A 26,342-nucleotide genomic window follows, 5' to 3' on the forward strand; every position below is an offset into this window, starting at 1 on the left:
CGCCGGCTACAAAGCGGCGAAGGTCACGGCGCCGGGAGGCGCGCGCCGCCACCCGCGTCTCTCCTGCGCCTTCGGCCCCTACACTGTGGCTGTTGCCGCCTCCTCTCACCGCCCGCGCGGGGAGCCATGGAGGGAGTGAGCGCGCTGCTGGCCCGCTGCCCAACGGCCGGCCTGGCTGGAGGCCTGGGAGTCACGGCGTGCGCCGCGGCGGGCGTGCTGCTCTACCGGATCGCGCGGAGGTGAGTGCGCGGGCCGCGCGGCCTCAGCCCGCCGGCAGCCCCGGCCGGCCCCGGGCCCGCACGCCGCCTCCCTGCCCCGCGAGGCTGCCGCGTCGCAACGGGGCCCGCCTGGGCGCCCATCCCCGAAGGAAGACCGCACTTGGAATCCTCAGTCGGGAGCGGATCCGGGGACCCCGGAATGTGGGGCGGGCGGGGCGGCCAGCGCGTGGACCACTAACTTCGTCCCCGAACAGACCGGTGCGGGCGAGCCACAGGGTCGCGGGCCGCCGAGCACGCGGGCGGGGACGGAGCGGACACGGGCTGCGCTGTTTCCGCCTGCAGCGTGCTCCCCCGTCAGGGCGCTCTGGGACTGCGTGAACTAGCTGGCGCTTTCTGGTCTGCATACGTCGTCTCGGGCGTCCTAATCTCACACTGGCCCACTTCAGAGTCACAACCCCTCCTTTCGCTAGAGAAGGAAGCTGAGGGACAAAAGGACTACATAAAGTGTTATTAATTAGAAGAGTCAGGGTGTGAACAGAAGCAGCCTGGTCCTGGCACCTGCGTTACTAACTCCTGGGCTGTACTGCCTCCAAGAGCAGGAAAGCCTGACATGCTTTAGAGGGATTTAAAATGGGCTGGGACTGCTGCTGATGTTTAAGGACCGCCCCAGCCCTGACCCTCAAGATCACTTTGAGCCCCATAGAGCTGGCCTCTCAAGGAATAAAAGCTTAATGGCCTCTTGTTCCAGCAGGGCCTCAGGGGCAGCCCAACTGTTTCCCCATCTATCCAGCTTCCCTGGGAACATGATGAAGATATGAGAACATGCTGGGCACAGAATGGATGGGTTTGTAGCTTCAGCAACTGACGTGCAAAGCTCAGATCTTAGGTAGAAGAAGCAAAGGAACTTGGCCCCAGTCACTCCGCAGCAGGTCTCAGAGATGGGATTTGAACCTGGTTCTTCACCACCCCCATGTCCTGCTCCTGAAGGAGAAAAGAAATGAGGGCGACTGAGTCACAGGCTTCCTGGAGGAGGAAGGGGTGGGAGGACATCAGCTGTGTCTGCAGGATGAGACAGACTGGCAGGCTGAGGAGGGGGTGGCTCCCAAGGGAGAGCAGCCAGGGATTGAAGGAGCCCCTGATACAAGGAGTCCCTGACAACCCAGGCGTCTCCATGTTCCAGGTCTGACCAATTTCTGGAAGCTTAAGGGGCTTGCAACGCCAGCTGGTTCAAACCGGTCGTTTTATATGCCAGGGAGTGGACGTGCAGAGGCGTGCTGTGATTCGCTCGGATTCCCAGAGCATGTTGACAGGAGCAGTGGATCCAGAGCCCCATTTGTCTCCTGGACCAGTCAACGCAGGGTGGGGAGTGTTCCGCCGAGGATCAGAGCCTGGGCCAGGCATTGTCTCCCAGCCTTGCGGCACCTCAGTTGTGTTCAGCATGGCTGGACTCGGGCTGGGTTTGCTCACGGTGCCTCCCAAGTCTGCTGCAGCTGTTCTCAGGAGTCCTGCCTCCCTTCCTGGGCTGCCAGCCGCAGCTTTTCTTCTCCTGAAGATAGGAGTCTGGGGCGTACGTGCAGTGTTTGGCATGCCGGTTTGCAGGAGTCAGGAGGGTACCAGGAAGGCCTTAACACTTAGGACCTGTTGGTTGGGCTGAGAAAGACCAGTCCAGGACGCTCTGAGATTCTCATGGAGGTTGTCTTTTGTCTGGGACTCATAAATTGAATACTGTCACAGTTCGAAAGCAGAGGCAGCCCCTCAGGCCTGAGCGTTCCCCCTCCAGGGCAGACAGTGCTATGACAGCAAGGATGTTGGCTTGACAACAGCATGGGTTTTAAATGACCCTCTGGAGGGCCTATGAGAAAGGTTGTTTCTGGAAAGCAGCTTGGCCAGGTGGGGTTTGCTGAGGGAAAGCAGAAAGTGTGCATTTAGCACAGAGATGGTGGTAGGACGTGGAAGGAAGACTGGCTGCGGAGCGGCGGGGTGGGCGTGCACTTCTCTGAGAGGCTGCAATGTAGGCAGAGCCTCCTGCCAGAGGCGTCCTCCTGACCATCATTTTCAGTGATTCAGTGCTGATGATACACAGAAGCACCTGCACGCTGCCACTTCATGAAACCCATTCTACAGATGAGAAAAGGAAAGCTTGGAGAGGGCAGGCTTCCTGCCCTCGGTGCCCCGCTGTTAACGGCAGGCTCACTCCAGGCCTTCAACTCCTCGCCAAGCCTTGGGCACCGGAGCCTCACCAAGCCTTGGCTGTCTCCCCACAGCAATGGAGGCTGCTGCTGTCAGCACCGGCCCCACACGGAAGCCCAAAGTTTACTTTCCTGGGCTTGCTCACCCTGTCTCCAGGCATGCATGGGGCTTCCTGTGCCTACCCCAGACTCTGCTGCTCAGCACTGTGTCCAGGATCCTTCTGCCAACACACCCTCCTGGGGACCTTGCGGGCCTCCCAGAGGTGTTCACTGGATGGTGTTCTTTCTGGTGTTTGGAGACAGAGGGGATGCAGCCTCCTGGGAGCAGTAGCAGAGCCTGGTCCTGGCATCCATAGTCCCTGTTTCCTGCCCTCCTGGTGCTGTGCCCTCTGCCTGAGGGATGCAGCTCCCTGGATGCAGGCTGGGGGTCCTTCCCCTCCTTTGCCCATAGTCCCTCCTGTTTGAATGCCATCTGCTCATTTTGCCCTGCTGACTAGCAAACCCATTCTTTCGGGTGTCAGCAAGTGTTCCCCTTGTTGGCTTCTTTCAGGTGACATGTGTCACCAGCTGCCCTGTGAGGTCGTTGTTTGTGTCCAGGTCAGAAGTGGAAAGCCTGGCTCATTTCTGCCTCCCTGCAAGCCGAGCATGTGCTCAGTAAATGTGGGCGGCACGGAGGTGGATGACGGCAGCAGCCCACTCCAGGCCAGGTCTGTTCCCAGAGAGGTGGGTTCGGGGCTCTCCACTTGGCGTTGGCAGGACTGCTGTGAACCTAAGTGTGTTTGCCTGGAGGCTGGGTAGGAGGCCGAGAGACCTGCTGGGCCCTGGAGACACTCAGTCGCATTGTGGGGCCCCCATCACCTCTGTTCTTCCAGCCGGATAGAACATGTCCTGCCAGAGGACAAGTGAGGAGCTACCTGGGAATCCAGCAAGGACCCCCTCACCTGTGACCCTCCTGATATGTCCTCTTGGGGCCCTGCCTGCAGCGACCTCTTGGCCCCTGAGGGAACCAGCCTGACTCAGAGAGACCGTATTCCAGATGCTACCAGGCCGGCGCACAAGCTGGGTCCCAAGCTATGTGCCAGCCCCTCTTGGAATGTGGGCGCTTCCAGACCTGGTGGAGACTGGTTCACATTGGCCGCGCCCAGTCTCTGAGCCCCCACAGGACTGAGTCCCATCCATTGTCTCCTTCAGGTGGCATAGCACTGGGCTCGCGGCAGTGCCCAACCCCTGGCAGAGTCCTGGCCATGATCCGGAGCCCCGGCCCTCAGAGTACGGGCTCACTCTTAGAACAGACACCCCCTCACCCCAACTATGGGAACGCAGGGATGTCAGAGCAGGAGCTTTGTTTTGGCTGAACATCATCAGGGCTGATGGGGTGATACACTGTTAATGACACGTTCGCATCTTTTTTCCCCAGTGTGTGTTCAGGGCTTGTGGAGGGGTGGGTCCAGAGCACGCAGCTGCCCCGCTCCTCCAGAGGAGCTCACCCTGCTCTGGCTGCCTCCGGCCTCCTCTGGCCCTAGCAGAGCCCAGGAGCTCAGCAGGCAGGTAGCAGGAACCGGGTGAAAGACTTTCCGCCCACCCACTGGAGCCCAACCTTCCTCCTGAAGCGTCCTGGCCAGGGCCCACCTAACTCTGCCCATACTACAGGGACATTCTGCCTTGTGTGCCCCTAAGAACAGTTTGTCCTAGAACCTCTATGGGGATGGCGGTTGTAGACTGAGGGGCTCATGAGGAGAACTGGGGGCGTTTCCCTGAGCACCTGCAGGACTGCCACTGGGCTGGCTCAGGGGAGACGGACCCACAAGCTCCTGCGCGGGGCCTGGTAGAGGTGCGTGCAGGCCCAGAGCCAGGACAGTGAGCTGGGAGGTCAGTGCGGCCCAGGCCATGTCTCCCCCGGAGCTTGGGGTGGGGAGCCAGTTCCCACCCAGCTCCCTGCACTTCCCCTGTCTGTTGTCCTCTCTCAGGCCCGAGGACCCTTCCTGGGCTCACCCCAAAGGAGCTGTGGGAGGTGACTCTGGCATTTGGGCCCCCACCTGGCCAAGCAAGGTGAGTGGCCGCTGCTCTCAGAGAGGACCCCCGCCCTTGGCAGAGATTACCAGGGGCTGGGAGTGACAGGAGCCAGGGAGCTGCTGGCTGTGGGGACCAGGCTAATGCCCCACCTCCCCTCCCTGCCACCCTCTTCAGGCCAGGCTCATTTCCCTGGCAACGGAGCTGAGATCCTGAGTGGAAACGATGACTTCCTGGGGCGGGAGGGGCTGTGTGGCAGGTTCCCTGGACTGCAGCCGGGTTCCCGCTCTCCCACCATTGGTCCCCGGGCTGAGAACTTTCTCCCATTCCCGGCTCTCCCTTGATTCACAGGCTGCTGGCTCTTCTGCTTGGCTTCCCTCCAGAGGCCGGGTGGCTGGGGTAATGGATTGTGGGGCCGGCATGAAGATGGAGGAGCCCCAGGGGCAGAGGAGAGCGGTTTCTAGGCCTGCGTCTTCACCCACTGGGACGTGCCCCCGTGCGCTGTTATAAAGAAGCCAACACACCGGTACAAGTTAATACAGAGAAAGCCAAGTGCTGGCCTCTCAGCAGAGCAGGTTTCCGCACATCGAGCCACAGCTGGCTGCCACCTCCTTTCCTCCCCCTGCTCTTTGCGTGAAGCCCAGTGTGGCTGTCACCCTGCCCTGCGCCTCCTGCCAGGCTCCGCACTCTCCCAGGTTCTCCCATTTGATCCTCTGCACAGCCTCTCCCGGAGGCAGAGCTTGCTGTTGTTCCCATCGGCCACTTCCATGGAGAAGGAAGTGAAGGTTCCAGGACATAGAATGACTTCCCCAAGGGCCACACCTGTGACCTCAGCGCTGCGCCGCACGGCGCTGCTGTTCCTAGGCTTTGTCCTCTGGCTCCATGCGGGTGACAGGATGTGGCGGTCCCTTGTTGTGAGGGAGGCTTTGGCCTGAGCTGGGGCAGGGAGTGTGGGGCTGTGGCTGTGGGGTGGTCCAGGGGCCTCTGAGGACCCTGGGCCTCCCTGCAGGATGAATGAGTCTTGTCTCCTCTCCCCTGCCCAGGCCTTCTCTCCCTGCCCACCCTGTATAACTACCATTTATTGGGCTTTCAGACCAGGAACTGTTGGGCACTCCCGCATTGCACGTGTTCTTGTCCCCAGTAGACAGGTGATAAGACTGAGACTTGGAGAACTTTCATAACCTGCCCTCAGTGGGTGGAAGGGAGCGGAGGGGCAGGTCCAGGGGACGGCTGCCATGTCAGGAACAGGAGCTCTGCTTCCCAGGGGCTGACCTTCCTTCCAGGTCCCTGACAGGCCTGGGGACAGAAGAGTGACAGCTGGCTCTTTGCAAAGCACCCGTGTGTCTCATGTCGTTGGGTCGTTGTAGCACGCAGGCTCTGTGGGTTCTGTGATCACCTGCACTTTGCAGATGCTTGCCAGACTGGGAGCAGGGCCTTCCTGGGGCTCGCATCCCGAAGTTGGCAGAGCAGGGACTCTGGCTCCCGGAAACATGGGTTCATTCCACTCTGTGTGTGGTATGGCTGCCCACTCCAGCAGGGGTCCAGGCGGTATCCCCAGAGCTGGCCTGGGAGGTGGCCTGGGGACAGGAGCAGTGAGGCCAGCACCCCAAGGGCTGGAGCAGCTGCCACCTATTGCCCACACTGTTTCTGGATTCCAGGGCTGGAGGGATCTGTTGGCAGTTGCTGCCCTCATACACACACACAGCCAGGGAGATGGATGGAGGGGCCCAGAGCACAGATGCCCCAGTGTCTGGGCCGGGATTATCCTGCAGGCTCCACCTGTCATGTGTGGTGGAGGAGGGCCTCTGTGGCCCACCCACCCTGTCCCCTCTTCCAGCGAGGGTTGGCCCAAGCTGAGCAGCTGTCTCTAGTCCCCGCCCTTCCCTCTCCTGGGTCCTCTTCTGTGAAGCACAGGAGGCTCATTCCATCTGGAATCTCCCATCTCCCAGAGGAGCATCATTTCTGCAGCCTGGGATAGGCCCGGGGGTCTGCAGGCCTTGGAGGGTGGTCCAAGAGCCTGGTCACTATCAGCCCCGCGGCATGGCCAGCCCTGGGCCCTGTCGCTCCCAAGCCTGAGCCCACTGGGGGCCGCGGGCCCTAGGTTCTTATGTGGACACACTGGAGCCAAGGGAGCTGGTAAGTCTCCAGCTGCCTCGAGGGCATGGGAGGGAGCTTTGCAAGAAGGGCCAAGGATATGCCTTAGCTCCCTTACTGGGCCTCCCGGTGGAAGCACAGGCCCAGGTCCGCGCCCTGTGGCATTGTCCCCTCTCCAGCTGTCTGCGTCCACAGTTCTGGGTCCCCTGTCCCACTGCCCACTCGCTTCCCTGCTCTCTCCTTGTGCAGGTGGCAGAGGTCTCTGATCTGACTCCACTCTTTCCTTGTCCATAGAATGAAGCCCACACATACCATCGTCAACTGCTGGTTCTGCAACCACGACACAGTGGTGCCCTACGGGAACCGAAACTGCTGGGACTGCCCCCACTGCGAGCAGTACAACGGCTTCCAGGAGGTGAGGGCCCCGGCCTGGGGCTGCTGGGCTCACCCCTCACTGCAGCCCAGCCCCCGTACCCTTCCTCTGATGAGGAGGAAATAGGCTCTGGGAGCTGAGGTGACTCACCTAAAGTCACACCACTAAAATGGGCAACTTGGGGTTCAAACCCAGGATCTTTCTGCCTCTGAAGCCCAATCTCTGCTTTGCCCTAGACAGAGGTCAGCGGTTTTCTGCAGAAGGCCATGTGTTCTCTGGTGCAGCTACTCCTGAGTGAATGCACGTGGGTGTGGTCCAAGAAAGCTTTATTCACAGACCCACAGGCCAGTTGCAGGCACTGCCCAGACCTCGGGGTGCAGGCTGAGTTCCCCAGCACTGTAGGGTTCAAAGGAGTGACACCAGGTGGAGATGGATATGGGGGGCGGGCTACACTCCCAGCCCCTTGCCTCTTGGGGTTCCACGTGAACTTTGGGAAAAAAGCTGCTGCTGTTGCGTGTAAAGAAAGGGGTGTTTGAGATCCACCAGCACTTCTGGGGCCCCAGGCCTGAGCCAGCCGAGGAGGCTCTCTCGCCCCTTGGGACTGGGCTCTCCCACTGACTCGGGTCCTGTCCTCCCCAGAATGGCGACTACAACAAGCCGATCCCTGCCCAGTACCTGGAGCACCTGAACCATGTGGTGAGCAGCACGCCCAGCCCCTGCACCCCGGCACAGCCCCGGCAGTGGGTGAGCAGCCAGGTGCTGCTCTGCAGGCGGTGCAGCCACCACCAGACCACCAAGATCAAGCAGCTGGCTGCCTTCACGCCCCGTGACGAGGTGAGGGGGCCCCCCATTCCAGGAGGTATTATCTCCATCTCAGATGGAGTACTTCTCACTCCCTCTGGCTCATGGCTGCTGCTGTGGGGCTCCATGCTGAGAGCATCTTGGCAACCCCAGTGCCTGCCAGGCCAAGGCTTTGTCCCTGGGCAGGGGAGGGAGGGGCCTGGGCTCCTCCAGGGCCCCTGTGGACCCATCCTTCCTGAGTTCCTCTGTGTCAGTTTTGCCTGCCGGCTGGCTGAGTAACACACTCCGGAGTCAGTGGAGGGTGGTCCCAGCCTCTGGGAGAGGAAGGGCGGTGGGTGCTGCTGAGCGGCTTGGTGTCAGGAGTTCACCTCTCCGGGGCCTGCCGTGGAGCCCAGCAGCCTTGTTATCTAGCTCAGCCCACCTGCCCAGACCTTGCCCAGGCAGGGTTTCCATGACCTTAGAAGAAGACCCCAGCAGAGGTCCGGAGACGCTGGCTTTCCCAAGGCCCAGTACAGGAGGGAAGGAGGGAGAAGGATAGCGAGGAGGTGGCCTAAGGCCAGGCAGGACTGATGGGGAGTCTGCAGAAAGAAGGGGGCCACGTATGACTTGCCAACCAAGGGTGGCTTTTTTGGCACATTGGTCCCAGCTGATAACCCTCCTGGCCGCTGCAGACTGGACCGTTTGGCTCCCCTGGATATAGGGAGGGAGAGGCTACATCTCTGGGTGGGGATGGGTGGTACTCAAATGTTCTGGGCTATTTTTCCTGGAGCCCAGAGGACCTTCAGCTCCCACTAAGGCCCTGGCCCAGCTGTGACTCTCTAGTGTTTTCTGGACCCTTGTGCTTAAGAAGAGGGCAGCCCTTTGTCTGGGTTGTCTGTCTGCCTGTGTCCAGGTATGGCCAGGCCAGTGTGACCTTCTATGGCTCTGGAGTCTGGAGACCACGCCCTGAGCTCCTGGCCTCCAAGTGCATCCTGTGGAGCAACAGAACTTGGCTAGCGTGCCCCCTGTGCCGTGTCCCCTGCTGTGTCTGGGCTCTGGGCTAGCCCTTACTCCCAGTAGCCAACATCTCTCAGGCAGTAGGCCTTTTGACCTGTTGGGAAGCAGAGGAAGCTGGTTCAAGGTGGGGACAACTTGGCCATAGTCACCCCACTTGTAAGTGAGCCCAGGTCCGGCTCTAGGCAGGGGCAGCCTCAGTCACCCTCCAAGGACCCTGAGCCTCTGTGCCCCTGTGCAGGGCAGGTACGACGAGGAGATCGAGGTGTATCGGCACCACCTGGAGCAGATGTACAAGCTGTGCCGCCCGTGCCAGGCAGCTGTCGAGTACTACATCAAGCACCAGAACCGCCAGCTGCGCGCCCTGCTGCTCAGCCACCAGTTCAAGTGCCGGGAGGCAGACCAGGCTCACATGCAGGTCTGAGCGGGGCGTCCTTAAGCCCGGAAGCACCACAGCCCTGGAGTTTGAGCAGGACATCCCCTCAGAACAGGCCCCAGGGACCAGAGGGCAGCTCTTCAGAGCTGATACCCTTTTCCAGAGGCAACGTTCTCCCTGTGGGCCTCGTTCCCAGCCTGTCCCCAGGACCCTCATGCTAACGCTCAGGCAGGTGTCCCGAGAACAGTGGCTCTGTGTTGTGATGCCCTTGTCACTTACATGCTGGATCAGGGATGTTTGCCTGGTGCTTCATCGTCTGGGCTCTTCCTGACGCTTGTGTTCATTTCTCATAGCTCTCCGGGTGCTTCTCAGGAGCTGTGGAAACTGAGCTCAGGGAGATTCGGTAGCTTGCAGGGGACCATGCAGATGGTGTGTTGTGGCACCAGGACTTGAACCCAGGACTGTGGCTAAAACTATTACTAATTTTTGTCACTGTATACACAGTCAGTGGAATATTCTGGTTAAGAACAACACAGCAGCAAGTGAATGTAGAAATAAAAACCACCTCCCCCCAAAAGAAATCCCTAACCACCCCTTCAGATCCTTAGAAATGCGCTGTGTCCAGTTGGTGTGTGGTTTTCCAGTCTGTAGTCAGGCCCCTGACCACACGCCCAAGCCACTGGCCCACGTGCCCATGTTTGCACAGCGGGTTGCTCTGGCCTGGGGTTTTCTTTCTCACTGCCTTGTTCCTAGACTGATCAGCTTAACGCTGTATTTTTTAACTTTACTTTGGCCAGCATTACCTCTTTACTACAATTCCAGTGAAAATCACAATAGGAATTTTTTATGAGAACTTGACAAAATGATTGAAAGTCATATTTGAAAGAATGGGTCACCATAGTATCAAAAGGTTTCTTTAAGAATGTGGTGGAGCGGTACCCCGTTCCACTCAAAGCTGCCACTGCAGGGCAGAGGCCCAGGAGTGACGCAAATCAGTGGAACACGGTGATAAACCCACCAGCAAAGCCCAGAATGCGTCAGAGTTTAGGGTGCAGTAAAGACGGTGTCTCTGATCACTGGGGACTAGGTGGTCCTCAGCGCTGGGGGCCCTGGCCAGACCCTTGTGCACGGTGGGCGGAAGTGGCTGTTGGGGTCTCCGGCCATCTCGCTGACCAGGCTCTCTTGCCCCCAGAGCTTCTCGTCTGCGGCAAAGGCCCCGGTCCAGGTCATCGTGCTCCGTGCCCTCGCCTTCCTGGCCTGTGCCTTCCTGCTGACCATCGCGCTGTATGGCACCAGCAACTCCTCTGTCCCGGGCACCACCCTGCCCCCAGCCCTGCCACCTGGGGGCAATGGCTCTGCCATGCCTGACAGTGGCACAGCCCCTGGGGCCGAGGGCTGGCAGCAGCTGCTGGGCCTGCTGCCAGAGCACACCGCAGAGAAGCTGCGCGAGGCCTGGGCCTTCGGACAGAGCCACCAGATGGGCGTTGTGGCGCTGGGCCTGCTTGCTTGCCTGCTGGCCATGCTGCTGGCTGGCCGCCTCAGGTGCTTGGGGCTGGGCTGGGCAGGGCGGGGTCTGCACCCTGGAGTCCTGCCCCGGAACTGGACCAAGGGGCCCTGCTGGGCGCACAGCCCAGGGCTGTGCTCCAGGGTGTAGCCAGAACAAGATGTCCCTCTTTTCAGGTGGCTGGGGGTCTGGTGGGCTAGAGGAAAACAGATAACTTTCCTTAGGGCAGTAGCTGTGCTCAGAGCCAGCCCGGCACTTGCTGCTGCCTGCTGGGGCCACGGGGCCAGATGGCCTGCTTCTCTGCCTCAGACTCTTCATCTGCAGTGTTGGGTGATGTAACCCACCTCCTGGGTGGTTGGAGGGCCGAGTAGAGTGCCCATGGGCCCTTGCTTCCCTCCCTGGGGAAAGGGCTGCAGCCCCTGTACTGACCTGGGTCCACACCACCTCCCGGTGGCTCTGAGGGAGCTTTTCAGGCATTGGATAGACCAGAACACAGGCCCAGGGCCAGCCCTGACCCGCTCAGAGTCACACAGCGTGCGAGTGTTGGGAGCAGGATTCAGAGGCCCCTGTTCTCCTTTCGTCTCTGGATTCTGTGAACCAAGCAGGGCCACGGGTGGGGTGAAGGTGGCGGGTTGGGGAGGGGCTTACCCTGCTGGGGGGACCCTCACACCTCCCCTGCTCACCCCTGCAGGCTCCGGAGGATTGACGCCTTCTCCACTGGCCTGTGGGCCCTGCTGCTGGGGCTGCACCTGGCTGAGCAGTACCTGCAGGCTGCGTCGCCCAACTGGCTGGACGCCCTCAAGTTCAGCACCACATCCCTGTGCTGCCTGGTGGGCTTCACGGCGGCTGTGGCCACAAGGAAGGCAACAGGCCCACGGAGGTTCCGGCCCCGAAGGTCAGAGAAACAGCAGTGACAGCGGGGGGAGGACAGACGGACGGACAGGCCCCGAGCTTTGCCCCTAGCCTGAAGCAGGGCACCTCTGTCTTGCATCTTTCTTACCGGCCTCACTTCTGCCCCACCCAGCGGCGAGCCCCTGGTCTGGCTCAGCACCTCCACTTCCCTGAGGAGTTGGGCCTGCCCCCCTTTCCTTTCTGGCACCACCAAGCCATTCCGCCGCCCAGGGCACTCCCCTAGGGCCCTCTAGCTGCTCGCCACTGCCCCACCCTGAGGGTGGAGCTCAGTGCCTCGCGGCCTGCTGGCAACTCCAGTCCCCCCTGCCCTACTCTGAGGCCAGGAGGTGTGGCATGTGGGCCTGCTGCTCGCCCTCTGCCTTCCTCTGAGCCCCTGGCATGGGGCTGATGACAGTGGCTGCAGGCTGGGCCCTCGGTACATGGCCTGACCACTCGGGCTGCTCGGCACAGACCAGGCAAGAGCAGGGGCCGGAGCAGAGCCCCCACCTCGTCCCCACATCACTTCTCTGGTCATTACCCAGCCAGCCCTGCCGAGCCGGTGGAACAGAAGGAGGCAGGGCTGCCCCCTGGGTCCACTGCTCAGTTCTCTGCTCCCAGGCCTTCCCAAGACCCCATTATCCCTCAGCCTCCACCCCAGGAATGGAGAGTGCAGTTCTTGGGTCCACGCCGGCCCTGACCATGGGTTTGTGGGGCAAGGCCTTTCTCAAAGCAGACAGCAGAAAATCCTGCTTCTCCTGTGATTGCCGGGTTTGCCTTAGCCAGGCTGTGGTGGAGGTGCCCTCTGCGCCCCTCTGGCAGGGGCCAGGGTTCAGGCTTCCTGGGCCAAGGCTGCCGTAGCCAGCTGGCAGTGTGGGGCCTGCTCCCTGCCCCATGCCTGGGAGGTTCCCTTTCCTCCACTCACCCCTGTGTGATGCCTGGGAAGTTCTGCCTGCCCACGGGTAGCACAGGGAAGGGGCCCAAGGGGACATGCAGCCCCACACTGATGCTAGGTCATTTCTCACCTCTCTGGCCTCTCCCTGCACTTCTGGCCCCCGGAGCATCTCATGGAGAATGCCAAGGCTCCTACTTTTCCACTTCTGTGTGGGCAGCCACAGAGCCCACAGGCCCTCAGCCTTGCTCTGTGCCCCGCAGTCACTGCTCCAGGGGGAGGGTCGGTGTGAGGCCCACACCTGCTCACCGGCCCGCCCTGGCGAGGCCCCTGCTGTTCCCGGCCTCAGTTTACCTTCTGTGAGATAAAAGGCAGACCCCTGTGCAGGACCCTTGAGTGCCGGCCTCCGTGGGCTGTGCCCTGGAAACGGGCACCGTCCACATGCAGAGGAAGTTGTCAGCCTGAAGGCCGTCGCCAAGGGCTGCAGCAGTGGGGGCAAAACGAGGCCGCCCAGAGGTGTCTGTGTTCTCCCGCCAGGGCCCACGTGTCCTGGCACTCATCTTCCTGCGCACGAGCGCCTCCTGCCAGGTGTGGCCCTGAGTGTGCCATCCCTCCACTCTGCACACTTAGCCCGGGGAGGGAAAAAGCAGATGACACCTGTGTGCGGGTCACTCTCAGCAGGGCGCACCAACTAGCAGCCTGAGGGGGCAGTTCCTGGATGGAAGAGTGCCCTGGTCAGGCCCTTCACAGAGCCCTCTGGAGAGTTGTGCCCAAGCCCCGCTGTCCCGAATCCTTGTGTTCACAGGGTCCTGAGAGGCCGCCCCACTCCACTCGCCCGAGTGATTGGGTGGCAGCCTGTGCCCTTGGCATCTGGGTGGGTCGGGAGTTGCCCTGGTGAGCTCTGTCACCTCAGACAAGGCCCTGCCTGGCTAGGCTCAGCTTGTTCTGTGTAGAGGGCCAGGTGGAGGACCTCTGCCTGGCTGGGGGCACGGCTGGGCCAGGAGCAAGCCCGCTGGCCTCTCTGAGGAGGTAGGGAGTGCCCGCTGGTCCTTCACCCCCAGCCGGCCTGAGAAGAGAGAGAAGGGGCAGGGTCCGGGGTGGCCTGCTTCTCAAGGAAGCTGATAGTGTGACGCTAGTGACTGCTTTTCTTGGCATTGAGTAGAAGCAGGACATCTGTGTGTATGTGTGTATTTAAGTTAAATTATTTATAACAACCATAACCAGCTCTCGTGCTGGCCAGGAGCCTCTGCTGAGCACATGTCTGTCCTGCCCTCTAGCGGGGATGGAGAGACGCCCTCATGAAATGGACCTCATCAGAGGAAGCCTTCCTGGCCTTTTTAGAAAATTTTTGTGTGGCTTTTTAAAATATACCCATCTATCCCTTAAAGTTTGATTACTCAGAGCATTTCTGGCACCTTCTGATGTTCCTGGCAACAGCTGAGGACGTGTGAGCACCGCTGGCATGGTGGCTGAACTGGGAATGTGTCTCCCCTGCCAGGGACCTCTCTGCCCTCTACTGAGGACAACTCTCAGACCGCCCGGGGTCGGGGTAACTGTCCCCAAGACATGAGGGAGGTACACGTGTCTGGGGTGCCCACCTGGCTGGGCAGGCTCCTCCAGTAGCACTTGCCCAGGAGCAAACCACCTCGACGCACCTACCCGGGCAGAGCCTGTGTCCTTTCTCTCTCTGACTGGCCAAGCGTCTGGCCATCTCTGGTTGTAGAACTGTGGATGCTTGTCTTAGTGACCCTCCCCAATTACTGTACCCACAAGTCCTGGCCGTAGACATTGTGTTTTTGATGCTGTATTTTCAATAAATGCCTCCAGGCCCTGCTTCTACCGGTAGGCGCCAGGTACTACGTCTTTTTTGTTTTTTCTTTCACATTTCTTCAGAGGCTTCTGTGGTGGGGGTCGGGGACTGTGCAGTCAGGTTTGAGAACGGCCCAGGGCCCAGCTGTCCTCACACGCCCAGCTGGGTCATACTCTTCCCACGTCAGTAAACTGCTGCTTGAAATGTAGTCTTCTCTCCTTCTGCCCCTAGCTGGGACTGCCATTGGGCTAGAAAAGACCAGATGTGCCCTTGATGTCAGATGGGACACAGTACACCTGCCCGACTCCTCCCCAGACCTCCCTAACCCGGGGGGCTGCGCAGACATGGGGTCTGGGCCGAGAACCTGTCTGAGCTGGGCTCTGAGGGCAGAGGGCGGTCTGGGGATGCCCCCTCCAAGGAAGCATCGGCACCTTGCAGGCTGTCTGGGGCCTGGTGGAGATCAGGGGGCGGCTTCTGCTGTCGTAGAAGTGCTCAGTCTTGGCGCTGTGCAGGGAATCTGCTCGCTGAGTGATGTCGCCGTGTGTCACAGCGAGAAGGGGCATTCCAAAGACCTATCTCCCCCTCGGTGCCAGCACCCACAGTGGCATCAAAGGCTGGAAACTGCCCTTGTGCCAAATGGATGAGAGACTCTGGTTTTAGGCCTTGGGGTGGCCCCTGGGGTGAGCAGGATCTGGAAAAACTTGGCAAGAGTTGGCAAGACCCTGCTTCTGGGCCCTGCTGACCAGCTCTGAAGCCTACAGCCTGATTGGGACCCTCTTTCTCACTTGCTGATTACTGGGGATGGGTTGGGGGCACAGGAAGCCCGGCACAAGAGACCCGCTGCCACTTGCTAGAAGGACTGGGCATGCTCTGCTCTCATCAGGTGGCTGCTGATGCGCACGACAGACTCGGGTCCCCTGGGAGGTACAGGCCCCAGCAGCGGACAGAGCTTCATGTGGGACCAGAGCAAGTTGGCCAAAGGCCCCAGTGCACCTTCACTGCCCCTACAGTGCTTGAAGTGTCCCCCTAACCTCAGGCTGTTCCCCAAGGTGACCCCTTCCTGCCAAATGGTGTCACAATTCTAAAATGAGAATACAAAACGCTATCTTCTGTTTAGAGGTGGAACTTTCCCAAGTGTCTTGGGGCCTGGAGGGGGATGTCAGACCGGCTTGGGCAGGACAGGTCAGCAGGTGGAGCGTCAGCAACAGATCAGCAGCTGGGCACATCCAGCCTGGGGCCAGCCAGCCTGACCAGACCCTCTGCGGTTTCACGCAGTTAGCTCCTGCCTTGACTTCCCCATGTTCCCCAAACACTGGGCCCTGCCCTGGCTCTGAACCCCGCGGGACCTCCTGGTGCTTTGGAAGGCATGAAAAAGATCATGATTCTCCAGAAAGGCAGTAACCGATCCCCTCGCTTTCCTCAAAACTCGCCTGAAGTAAGGGACAGTGGTGAAAAATAGCGAGGATGTCAGAGCAGTGTAGCTTAGCCAGAAGTGCCCTGAGCGTTTGGCCATGTGAGGGGCACGGGATGGGCACCTTAGCACAGCCCCAGGTCTGCTGCAGGGCCTGAGCCAGCCTGCCCGGCCGCCAGCATTGCCCATGGGCTCATTGGTCCCTGGGGACTGAGGTAAGGCTGGACCTCCTGCAGCTCCGGGAGGACTAATGTATTAACTGCCTCTGTCCCCAACCCTCTGTAATCAGTTGCCCTAATCAGAAGCATGGTTGACATTCTGGCGTGGGGCCACTGGGTCCCACTGTGTGATTTGGATCATTCTCGAGTTAAAGAGACACTGTCCCCTTCTGTCTTTTGGGCAGCCTTGTGATCATTTATGGGTCTTAATGCAAGTTTGGCTTGTGTCCCATGAGAGCCTCTTCCCAGGGATCCCTGAGCCTGGTCACCTCCCCCTCTGCTTTAGAGGAGTGGCCAGTGTCCAGACTGGAGCGTGCAGTGGGCCTCCAGAGCTGGGCCCTGGGGAGCAGGGGGCTCTGCCTGGAGGCTCCAGGCTCGGAGCGGGGTGTGTCGAGGAGGAGCCCTAGGCTGTTGGTCTTTGTTGAGTGCTGGCATGGGGCTAGGCGGTTTTGCTTCAAGGTGAAAGGTTGGTGTGAGGTTGGCAAGGGCGACAGTGTCACTTTAATACCGAGATGTAGTGGAGCCAGTTTGCTGTGAGGCTGAGGGGGGTGGAGGGGCATGCAGGGAGGGGTGGGTCACGCCGGCACCTCCCAGCCACCCGCTCCTAATGGCGTGAATGTGGTGGGACTGCTTTTCTGCTTCAACTAATGCACGCCTCCCCTGGGGCCCGACTCAGGCCCCACCTTGCACGGCGGGAGAGGGGCCGGGACCCGTGTGGAGGCCGTCTGCAGGGCCTCCGGGGCTGACCCTCCTCCTCTCTCCCGTGCCCAACGGGCTCTTGCAGGTACTTCCCAGGAGACTCTGCCGGCCTTTTCCCCACGAGCCCTGGCCTGGCCATCCCCTGTCTGAGTGCCGCGGGCTCCTCGCCGCCTCTGTTCATGCCCACGCCTCCCGGCTGCTCGCCGCTCGCCCACCAGCACCTGTTCAGGTCTCCCTGCCGGGCCCCGCCCTCCTCACTGCCAGGCCGCCTCAGCCGGGCCCTCTCGCTGGGCACCACACCCTCTCTGACTCGAACAGGTAAGAGGCACTCAGGCGTCGCAGACAGAGCCTCCGGCTGCGGGCGAGGTGCGGGGAGATGCGGGAGGGTGGTCAGAGCTCCTGCTGTAGAGACGGGCGGAACTGGGTTTAAATCCTGGCACGTCCCCGCTTCTGCCTTTAGCCAAAGGACTTAACCACTCTAAGCCCCAGTGTCCCTCAAGAACAGTGAGCCTAGTAGTAGAATGCCCCTCATGGATGGCTGGGAGGGTGAAATGAGATGCTGTATTTAAAGCACTGGAAGGGCAGCAGCCTCCGGAAGGGATCGGGAAACTTCCGTGCTCCTTGGGGGTCATGTTTTATGCCCTTGTTACCATTATTCTTACTCCCATTTTTTTGAGACCCCGGGGGCTGGAAAATTTGCCTCCAGCCTTTCTGTGTGGTCCAGGGGGCAGGGCTTCAGTTCAGGTCAGTCACGTGCTTTCCACACAGGGGCCCTGGTGTGACCAAGTCTGGTTGCTGTCATGAGAAACTGGCTTATCCCTCACCTTTCCCGGCAGGGTCTTCCCGGGAAGCCGATTGTAAATTAAATCCCCTTTTTCCTATGTGGAGCCCTGTGAGTGTTTTGTGGCTGCCCTCATTGCTTTGGGAAGCAGCCTGGGGGACCCCCTCAGGAGTGTATCCCAGGGGTTGGCTCCCTGGGCACCAACCAGGCCTGGTGGTGGGTGGCTTCAAGCAGGCTCTCATCCTCTGAGAATGTGGGGGGCATCTTGGTTGAAGTGGGCTTGGTAACGTGCAGTCAGTATCTCATTTAAGCCCCTGAGCAGGTGTGCTGGGTGAGGGCTGCAGCTCCTCGGACCCCTCTGCACCTGCTCCTCATGACTTGCCCAGGGTCCCGCTGCTGCCAGGAGCTGGGCTTTGACCCTGGTCACCTGACTCCTGAGCTCAGGCTCCTTGGGGCCCTTTGTGTGCAAGCAGGTGTCCTCCCAGGTAGAGGGCGGGTCATGGCACCAGAGGGACGCTCACAGGGGAGGTGGCGCTGGAGCTGAGTGGTGCGTCTGGGGTGAGAGTGAGGGTGTGATTGCCCCGGCACAGACACCTGGCTCCAGATATTTCTGTGCAACCAAGCATGCACCATGGCTGCCAAGGGAGAGGGGCTGCTACCTGTCTTCCTTAGGGAATGGTTGTTCAACAGAGCTCCTGAGCCCCACCCCTGGCACGCGAGTCACAGCTGAGACCAGGCCCAACTCAGGCCCTGGGGCCTCTGTGGGCTCTTTATGAGCAACAGCTAGAGTTAGGGGACCATGGAATGCTCTGGCCACAGGCAGCTGGGAGGCCCAGCTGGGTCCATCCCCAAAAGAGGGCTCTCTGGAGCTCCCCAGCAGGGCCTTCAGGGTGGGGCTGGGGCTGGTCTGGGCCCAAGGTGAGCACAGGGCCCGAGCTCGGGCAGACGTCCCGGGGCCCTCTGACAGCCATCAGGGGAGACAGGTGCACACTGCTCTGGAAGGGCTGCCTCTTGCTTTGTTTTTGAACCTGTCAGTGACTCAGGTTGATACCAGGATGGTTTGCTTTTCACCCAAGCAGAGATGTCCCTTAACGTTCCCTGTGGCTCGAGTGGAACTTGGGGTGGCGGGGCAGACTGATGAGGGTGCCAGGAGCAGTCCTGCCCCGGGCCGAGCACCGCTGGGAGGTCTCTGTGCACACCAACCAGGGCGGCCGAGTCCAGAGGCTTTCAAGTCAGTGCAGGCCTTCGGGGCAGGGTCTCCTGCCCACAGTGGACAACAGGCAGCCTCCCTGTCACCCTGCAAGGCTTGGGGCAAGGGCTCAGGAGGGGCCGTGTCCCAGGTGACTGAGCAGATTTGTGAGACGCAGGCTCGTCTCAGAATGTCCGGTGCTGGGTGGGGGGCCCAGGGTCTCCGTTGCCAGGGCTGGTTGAGGACAAGGTTGTACGGGTCCCTGGCTCAAGCCCTGGTGGCCTGGGGCTCGGGTGCTGCCAGGTTCCAGATCCCTGCGTCTCCTCAGCTGTCCTGGCCTCACCCCTGCATCCCACAGTCCATGCCCAGCTGGAAGACCTCTCCTACCACCCCTAGAACTGGTTCTTGGAAGGGCTCAGCTGTGCCTGGGCCACGTGGCTGCCCTTTCCCAGCCTGGGCTGACCTGGGTCTGTGTCCCTGGGCCTGGTGGTGGGAAGGGGCAAGCAGTGCCCCTCAGAGCCCCAAGGGTGGTGGGGCAGCAGCCACTTAAAACAGGACACGTGGCAGGTGCCAGATCTTTCTACACCCAGCTTGGCTAGGCACTTGGGCATGTAGGGTACATGTGGTGGAGTCCCTGCCCGCAGGGCACACTTGACTGGGGAAGAGGCAGTGTGCCCCGTGCTCCTGGGGCAGTCAGGTGCTGGGTTATGGGGGAGGCGGGACTCAAGATCACCGGAAAGGCGGGGCCTTGTGGGAAAGAAGGGCAAGGGACGCTATGTCAGAGCCGGTCCAGGGGCTTACCCTTCCCATGGGGCTGTGGGGGGTCTTAGTTTCAGCTTCTCTATCTGCAAAATGGGAAGGTGGCAGGCGTACCTCAGAAGTTAGAGGAACCAGTTAAGAGCCTGTGTTTTTCATATAAGTTCGATGTGAATGACAGGCTGTAAATGACCGTGGCTGGATTTCAGAGCAGCCAGCCTGGGCAGCAGGGGGGGATGAAGGAGGTGGGCGGCTGTGTGCACAGGCCTGGCATGTCCGCTTCCTCTTTCCTCTCCAGACTCGGGGTATCTGTTCAGTGGGAGCCGCCCACCGTCTCAGGTGTCCCGACCTGGGGAGGTCCCTTTTTCAGGTAAGGAGAGCAGAGAGCCCTGAGGGGTGGCGGGAGGTACTTTGGGTGGGGGCAGTGTGCAGGCCAGGTTAAGCGTGAGCTTCTGGAGGGATGGGGACCAGCAGAGCGAGGGAGCACGAGCTTTGCAGTCAGACAGAGGCCTGTCCAGACACCCAGCTGTGCGGCCCTGGGCAGATGGCTGATGCCTCCGTGCCTCGGTTTCCTCTTCTGTGAGATGGGTGTGGTAGTTTCTAGGGTCAGACACAGTGCTGTCCTCCTCAGCGATGATGCTCAGCCCTGCGCTCAGCGGGCCTTGGGTCAGCTGACTGTAAGTCTCAAGAGTCTTTCTACCCAGGCTTTGCTTACAGCTTAGAGAGTTCTCAGGGACTTTGGACAGAAATTACAGGGCAAGGGGGACATGGCCAAGGCTCCGTGATCCTCTCTGTCCCCAAGTCCGTCCCCCCAGTCCCTGTGCAGCTTTGTCTTTCTTCCTGGGGAAATAGAGGAAAAGCACCAAGAACAAAATAGCTGTAGGAAGTGTTACTGTAACAGTGAAAACCCTCGTGCTGACGCTCACTGTTTTTGCCATCCTCTCGCCCTGCAGCTTACTTCTCTCTGCTGTCGGGGTGCTGCCCCGCCTCCCCACTCCCGTCCCCGGCGCCCTCGGTGGCCGGCTCAGTGGCCTCCAGCTCGGGCTCTCTGCGCCACCGCAGGCCCCTCATCAGCCCTGCCCGCCTCAACCTCCAGGGGCAGAAGCTGCTGCTGTTCCCGTCGCCCCCCGGGGAGGTCCCCAACACCCCCAGCAGCTCAGACGACCACTCGCCCCACAACGGCAGCCTCTTCCCCATCGAGCCGCCCCGGGTCCCGCGGAGGCAGCCAGCGCAGGATGTGAAGCAAGCTGTGGGTACGACCCTCTGCTCGCCCTCCTTGGAGGCCGGAAAGCCCAGCAGGGCTGTGGGAGCAGGGCTGTGGTCAGTGTGCAGCGGTGGGGACACCTGTCAAGAGGCCACACAGGGCCTATCTGGCTTTCATCCAAATGTGTGTGGCCACTCCCGCTCTAGGCACCCCCGGCCTGGTTCCTGGTGACCTTACACGATCCAGGACATTGTTCTTTGTTGGCTGACTTTATTGTCTTCTTTTGTAATTGACCTTGAACAGAGGGTCCTCTGCTCCTTGGGATGGATCAAAAATGCATCATGCATGGTATCTGGTCATAGATACTTTTGTTTTGCTCAAATGGTGGTGTCCTGCAAAGCATTTAAAAATTTTGTGAAGCAGGCCTCAACCTTTAAAATCTAGAACGTTCACATGAATGTGTGGATTTCCTCTGTCTCTGATGATGTCAGAAGACCTGGCTGCCCTGGGCCTGAATCCTAGCCAGACAGGAAGAAGGGCAGGGTGCGGGCCCACAAGGCAGCCTCTGGCACTCCCTGCCCCCAGCCTGCCCCTCAGGAAGCTCATTGGCGGTCGACGTCTACCAGCCCCTCTTAGCCTTTAAATTTGCTGCTCCTGACCTGAGAGCAGCCCCTTCGTGGCAGCTATGCAGCCAGGAACCGAACCTGGTCCTGGCCTCCCACTGCCCAGGAGGGCGTGCAGGCTGGGAAGGGTAGGGCTGGCTGGGCCGCGTCCGCGGCCTGTCCTGGGATTGGAGGTAGAGCTGCTGCGGGCACCCACTGCTCACCCTTGTCTCCGCAGACATGAGGTCCATGCCGGAAAGAGGCAGCGCCTGCAGCAGCCGCTCGGTCAAGAAAGAGGATGACTCGTCCCAGTCGTCGGCCTGCGCGGTGGACACCACCACCAGGGGCTGCATGGAGGAGGCCGCTGCCTGGAGAGGTCTGGTCCCCATGCGCAGGAGGAGGGCGGGGCCATGGGATGGCCATGGGCTGCAGCCACCGCCACCTCCTCGTCTGTGGGATCCTGACAAAGACCCCACGAGGGCCCTCAAGTAGCAGGACGGTTAGGTGACCCCCCCCCCCGCCGTGCCTTCTGATCCAGTCTGTGACTCAGCAGACAGCATTCCCACCCTCAGATTAGGGTCCTCGTCTGCACGCTTACAGGAGCCTTGGGCCACAGGCGGCTGTTCAGATTTAACAGAGTTAAAATTTATCAACAGTCAAAATTTAGCTCCTCAGCTGCACCAGTCACATTTCAAGTGCTTGGTGGCCACGTGTGGCCCTTGGCCTGCCCTCTTGGGCAGCACAGGCGGAGTGTTCCCGCCCCAGCGAGTCCCTGGGGAGGCGCTGGCCTGGACGGCCTGGGCCCGGGGGTGGGGTAGGGGGGCAGGGCCTGCAGGCCCCTGGGCGCACGTCCCAGCTCCTCGCCGCAGGGCGGCGTCTGTAAGTGCCAGGCAGGTAGTGAGCGCTCAGGAGTCAGCACCTGGTAGTCTCCCCCGGGGAGCACGGGGACACGTACCTGGTCAAAGATGGGTGGACAAGCACACAGTGAGTTTTCCTGGAAAGACTGTTCTGAGCTGACTGGAAACAAGTGCTGCCCCAAAGTAGGTGGGGTCTAGGGGTGTGGCCAGAGCCCAGTTGGCATCTTACCACCTCTGAGGCCCGGCAGGGTACTCATCTCCCTGAAGCCCTATTTCCTGTCTGGAGTGGCGTCACGCCTTGTCACACACCAAGGTGCACGAGCACGAAGCCCTAGCCTGTTGCCTTGCCTGTGGCATGAGTTCAGGAGCAGAGGCACCTTCAGAGAGGCAGGCCTTGACCAAGTGCCCCAGGTTCTGTGCTCCTTCCGGGGGGCAGGCCTCTGGGAGCCGGGGACGAGCTGGGGTGGTCCTCAGCCAGACACCCCCCACAGGTTCCTCCTCTGGCTTCTGCACCTTTAACTGGGTCTCTCCGCTCTCTCTTCAAGGTCGTTTTGGCCCCTCCCTGGTCCAGGGCCTCCTGGCCATGAGCTTGGCTGCCAACGCCCTCTTCACGTCGGCCTACCTGTACCAGGTCCTGCGCTGACATGGCGAGTCCAGGAGGGGGCGCCCGGGTGCGCGCATCCGCCGCTGCGGGCCTCGGCCCCTTCTCCAGGGCCCCTGACCTCGCTGGGCTGAGTCCTGTCCTCCCGACGCCTTCGCCTCGCAGGGCTGGGTGTGGTCTGCAAGGCCGCGCTCCTCCCCACCCATCTCCCTGGCTGATCTCGGTTGTGTGTTTGGTGCTGACACTCTGATCCCAACACCGGGGATCCCTGAGGGGCTGCACGACTCTGGGGTCCCCTCGCCACTGTCCAGCCCTGCCTGGCAGGACCGCCACTACTACTGTAACTGCAGCAGGAGCCGGCCGCCCCCCGACCCCGTGGCCGTGGGCTCTGATCACATCCCTGTACTGTACTCTCCTGTCCCACCAGTCGCCTCAGGCTCCCTGGGGTGGAGGGAGCGCAGCTCATGCGTCCTCGACCCTGCCTGGAGAGTGACCCTTCCTTGGGCAGGCCCCCTGGAGGGCAGGCATCCTCTCTCCCTCCCTGTTGGCTCTGGGCCAGGCCTGGCCTCTGGCTCTTCCAGGTGGGCAGGCGGGTGCCGGGGTCCCCAGCCCAGGGCTCCTCACAGCTCTTGGGTCTCAGAGGCCAGGTTAGGCCTTCAGGACCAGTGTAAGCACCCTCCCCACCCGGGTCCCTTCTGCCCTCCTGCACCCCCGTCTTATTACCTCTGGTGACCTTTCCAGGCAGCAGCCCCAGTAGTCCCCCTGAGAACACTGTCCAGGGCCCGCCCTGCCCATCGCCAGGCCGGCACTTACAGGCCCTCCCTCCCACGCGGTCCACAGGGCCGTGTGGACCCCTCAGCCTGCACCGTGCTGCAGACAGGCCCCGGCAGCCTGCATGGACCCGCCCTCCCACTGTAACTGGGCTCCTTCCCCTGAGATCCGATTTCCTCCCTGTGATTCTGCTGTCACCGTGGGCTCAGTGTGACCCCTCTGTCCAGGCCGCCTTGGCTGGCTTTCCCATGCCCCTCTCCTCAGTCCCTGCCACTGCCCCTCCAACCAGGAGTGCAGCCTTGCTCCACCCCTGCCCTCGCGCTGGGGTCCTGCCCCAATCCCGAGGGGAGGAAGGAGGGACTCAGTCTGGCATAGGGACCCTCACAGTGCTGTGAGGAATGAGATAGCGGGTGTCTCTGGTGTCTGAGCCCCCATCCCCATTGCTCTGGGCCCTGGACACAGTTTATGGGGCAGTGGGTGCAAGGTGCATGTCCGTGTGAGCTTGTGGGTCCGTGTCTGCGTGTCAGTGCGTGTCTGTGCCACCGGCTTGGTGAATTCTGAGACTTGCGGGGAAGGGAGTCATGAGGGCAGAGGAAGGGTCTTTACTCTGTCATTCAGGGATAAAGTTTAATTTTATTTTTCTACACATTTTTGCCAGGTAAGGCATTTTGCTGATAAATTAGCAGGATGTCCCCAGTTCTCCCTACCAGGGAGGTTTAGTTTTTTTAAGCTTTGGGTGCTTTTTTAGTAATTTTTTTTACCACGTGGGGAAGGAGATTGCTCTGACTTTCCCCTCCTCTTCCCCCAACTCCTGTCCTGAGAGCTGCCCCCTGCCACCTCCCACCCCAGAAAATGGGGAGCCTGGGGGACCAGGGGCTGCGCTAGGACCTGGGTCCCACTGCCAGAGATGGTTCCAGCTTGGAGGTGTCGTCCCTTGGCCCCATTTGTATAGTGGGTATGTGTGTCGAGTTTTTTCATTTTATCTTTTGCCTAACAAAGCCAAACTCCATTTGCAATTGCCCTTCCTCTCTGGGCCTGAGGAAGCCCTAACCAAGTGCCCAGCCCCTCCCCACTGTGGCCCCAGGACCAGGGGTCCCAGCACCCCACAGGGACAGGGGAGAGGTTGGGCAGGGAAGGAGTTTACTTACGTTTTCTTCCAAACAAAAACACAGCCTTATTTTTCTTTACAATAGCAAAAATGGAAACCAAAAAGATACCAACCTTTGAACATAGCTCAGTCTGTCGAGTCTCTTGTTTGCTTGGACAGCTCAGGCCACACGACACTGTGCTGACCAGGCAGGGCAACAGGAGGGCTAATGATTTGCACAGGAGACAGGCTGCCTGCTCTGCACCTCCGGGCCTGGGCAGGAAGGAGGGATGCACGGGCTGCCAGGAGCAGGGCTCAGCCACAGTGCTGGGCTGTCTCTTCAGAAAAGCCTGTGCCAACCAGCAGCCCCTGACCCAGCCCCAGGGCTGCAGGAGCAAGGGTCATCCATGTGACTGAGCCCTGGCAGCTGGGGTCCTCACCAGCACCCCCAGGTGCACAGCAGGATGCCCCCCTCCTGTCTAGGTGGACACCAGCCTAGCCTGGGTCAGGAGGCCTGGCTCCGAGGAGCACCAGAGGGCCCGCTTCTGGGCCTGGGGGCTGAGTGCTGGCCCAGCAAGGTCTGGCAGGGTGGGTACTGCGAAAGCACCTGGGGATGCTGACTGGCCCACGCTGAGCCAGCAGCCATGGTGGGGGCCCTAGGGGCCTGCCTCAGCGTAGCAAGCAGAGTACTGTGCTCAGTGGCCCAGCTTTGGGGCTGGTTAAACCGCAACACGATGCAGAGGGGGCCTCGATACAGATGAGCACCTCCCTCTCCGAGGCCAGTGGGCAGGCCATCTAAACCAAACCCTGAGGGCAGAGGCGAAGGGGCAGGGCTGGGTGGGTCACCCTTCACCCAGAAGCTGGCTCTCTGATGGCAGGGCCCAGCCTCCCACAGCAGAGCCACAAACACCTCTGAGGCCTTGACCTCAGTGGGCCAAGGAGCCCACCTAGAAGCCTTCTCTTCCAACAACCCTGCCAGTTGCCAGTATGAGTCCAGGGAGAACCCTCAGCTGGCACAGAGGTCACACACCCGTCCCCTCCCGGGCTCCCCCAGCCCAGTGCCATGAAGAGGGGAGACTCGCGCTCCCAGCTGTGTTTCTGTTGGACTTTTCCCTCCCTCGTGTGTGTGTATCACCAATGTCATCTTCTGTTGTTTTGTTATAAAAGGAAATACATTTATTGTAGAAAATCTAAAAATGCTGAGCAAGACAGAAAATGCCCCCACTACCCCAGAGCTGAAATACTGGTGTTCTACTTTTTTTTAAATGTATATATCAACATACATAGTTTTTACAAAAATGGGATCTTTGTGTATGCGTTTTGTCACCGTTTCTCACTTGACACCGTCATGAACCTATTTCCATGTCAGGTGCACTCTCACCCTTCTTAGAGGCTGCCTCCCCGCGTGAGCACGGGACGTGATTTATTTACCTTCTTTTATGCCAAGTGGCTGGAACATGCAGCAGTCCTCCCTGCTTTTATACTTGGGAGGGTGGTAGGCACATTTATAGGCACCTACACCTTCTGTATTTAAGGCTTTTCTTGGGATAATTCTTGAGAGTTGAATCATTCTGCCAAAGGTTTATCAAGATTCTAAAGCTTTTCATATGTGCTGTCTGGTTGCATTCTAGAAAGGTACAGAACATGACCTAGTTGCTTTTCCAAAAATCCAGAGCTGACTTTTGCTTCAGAAACCTCCTCCTGGTTACTGGACAGCTTGCGTGGTGGGGTGGAAGGAAGATCAGAAGATTGGAATTTTCCTAGTAATACTTGGGGAGAGATGATTTTCACCCCAGGCTCCAGGGATGAAGCTGGGAGAGGGTGAAGGGAGGCTGGCAGGATGCCCAGCACCATCCACAGGTCTCTGCAGGGCTCCACTTGAGTTTTCTATCAGAAAAAGGTCTGCTGATTTTTTTAAAAAGGTTCTAAAACCAGTACTAGCATAATACCCACTGTATCAACTACCCATGTGATACCTGGACCCCTAGGAGGACAAAGGTGATCTGGCCCTTCTGTGC

General features: G+C 60.2%; 1 protein-coding gene across 3 annotated transcripts; it reads left to right on the top strand.

Annotated features, from left to right (window-relative positions):
* TMEM201 (transmembrane protein 201) lies at positions 1–25,983 on the top strand. Of its 3 annotated transcripts, none has more exons than XM_036925265.2 (11): positions 1–239; positions 6,806–6,926; positions 7,524–7,718; positions 8,920–9,096; positions 10,247–10,596; positions 11,250–11,453; positions 16,562–16,794; positions 19,501–19,572; positions 20,156–20,455; positions 21,247–21,384; positions 22,411–25,982. In XM_036925265.2, the coding sequence occupies exons 1-11, from the start codon at positions 127–129 to the stop codon at positions 22,506–22,508; spliced, it is 2,001 nt and encodes a 666-aa protein (XP_036781160.2). In that variant the 5' UTR covers positions 1–126; the 3' UTR covers positions 22,509–25,982. The 3 variants fall into 3 exon arrangements, with proteins under 3 accessions (XP_036781160.2, XP_036781163.2, XP_036781164.2); XM_036925268.2 differs by lacking the exon at positions 1–239 and adding an exon at positions 7,125–7,188 and having other exon boundaries at positions 6,804–6,926; positions 22,411–25,983; XM_036925269.2 differs by lacking the exon at positions 1–239 and adding an exon at positions 7,121–7,188 and having other exon boundaries at positions 22,411–25,983.
* Positions 25,984–26,342: the final 359 nt, after the last annotated feature.

The sequence above is a fragment of the Manis pentadactyla genome, chromosome 4 (assembly GCF_030020395.1).
Source record: "Manis pentadactyla isolate mManPen7 chromosome 4, mManPen7.hap1, whole genome shotgun sequence".
NCBI classification, from domain to species: Eukaryota; Metazoa; Chordata; class Mammalia; order Pholidota; family Manidae; genus Manis; species Manis pentadactyla.

Excerpts from the sequence above, each read along its gene's own strand:
- TMEM201 (XM_036925265.2), top strand. The coding sequence starts at position 127 with ATGGAGGGAGTGAGCGCGCTGCTGGCCCGCTGCCCAACGGCCGGCCTG. Across the intron at positions 7,719-8,919 it reads CCTTCACGCCCCGTGACGAG|GGCAGGTACGACGAGGAGAT; the intron begins GTGAGGGGGCCC and ends GCCCCTGTGCAG. Across the intron at positions 21,385-22,410 it reads GGAGGCCGCTGCCTGGAGAG|GTCGTTTTGGCCCCTCCCTG; the intron begins GTCTGGTCCCCA and ends TCTCTCTTCAAG.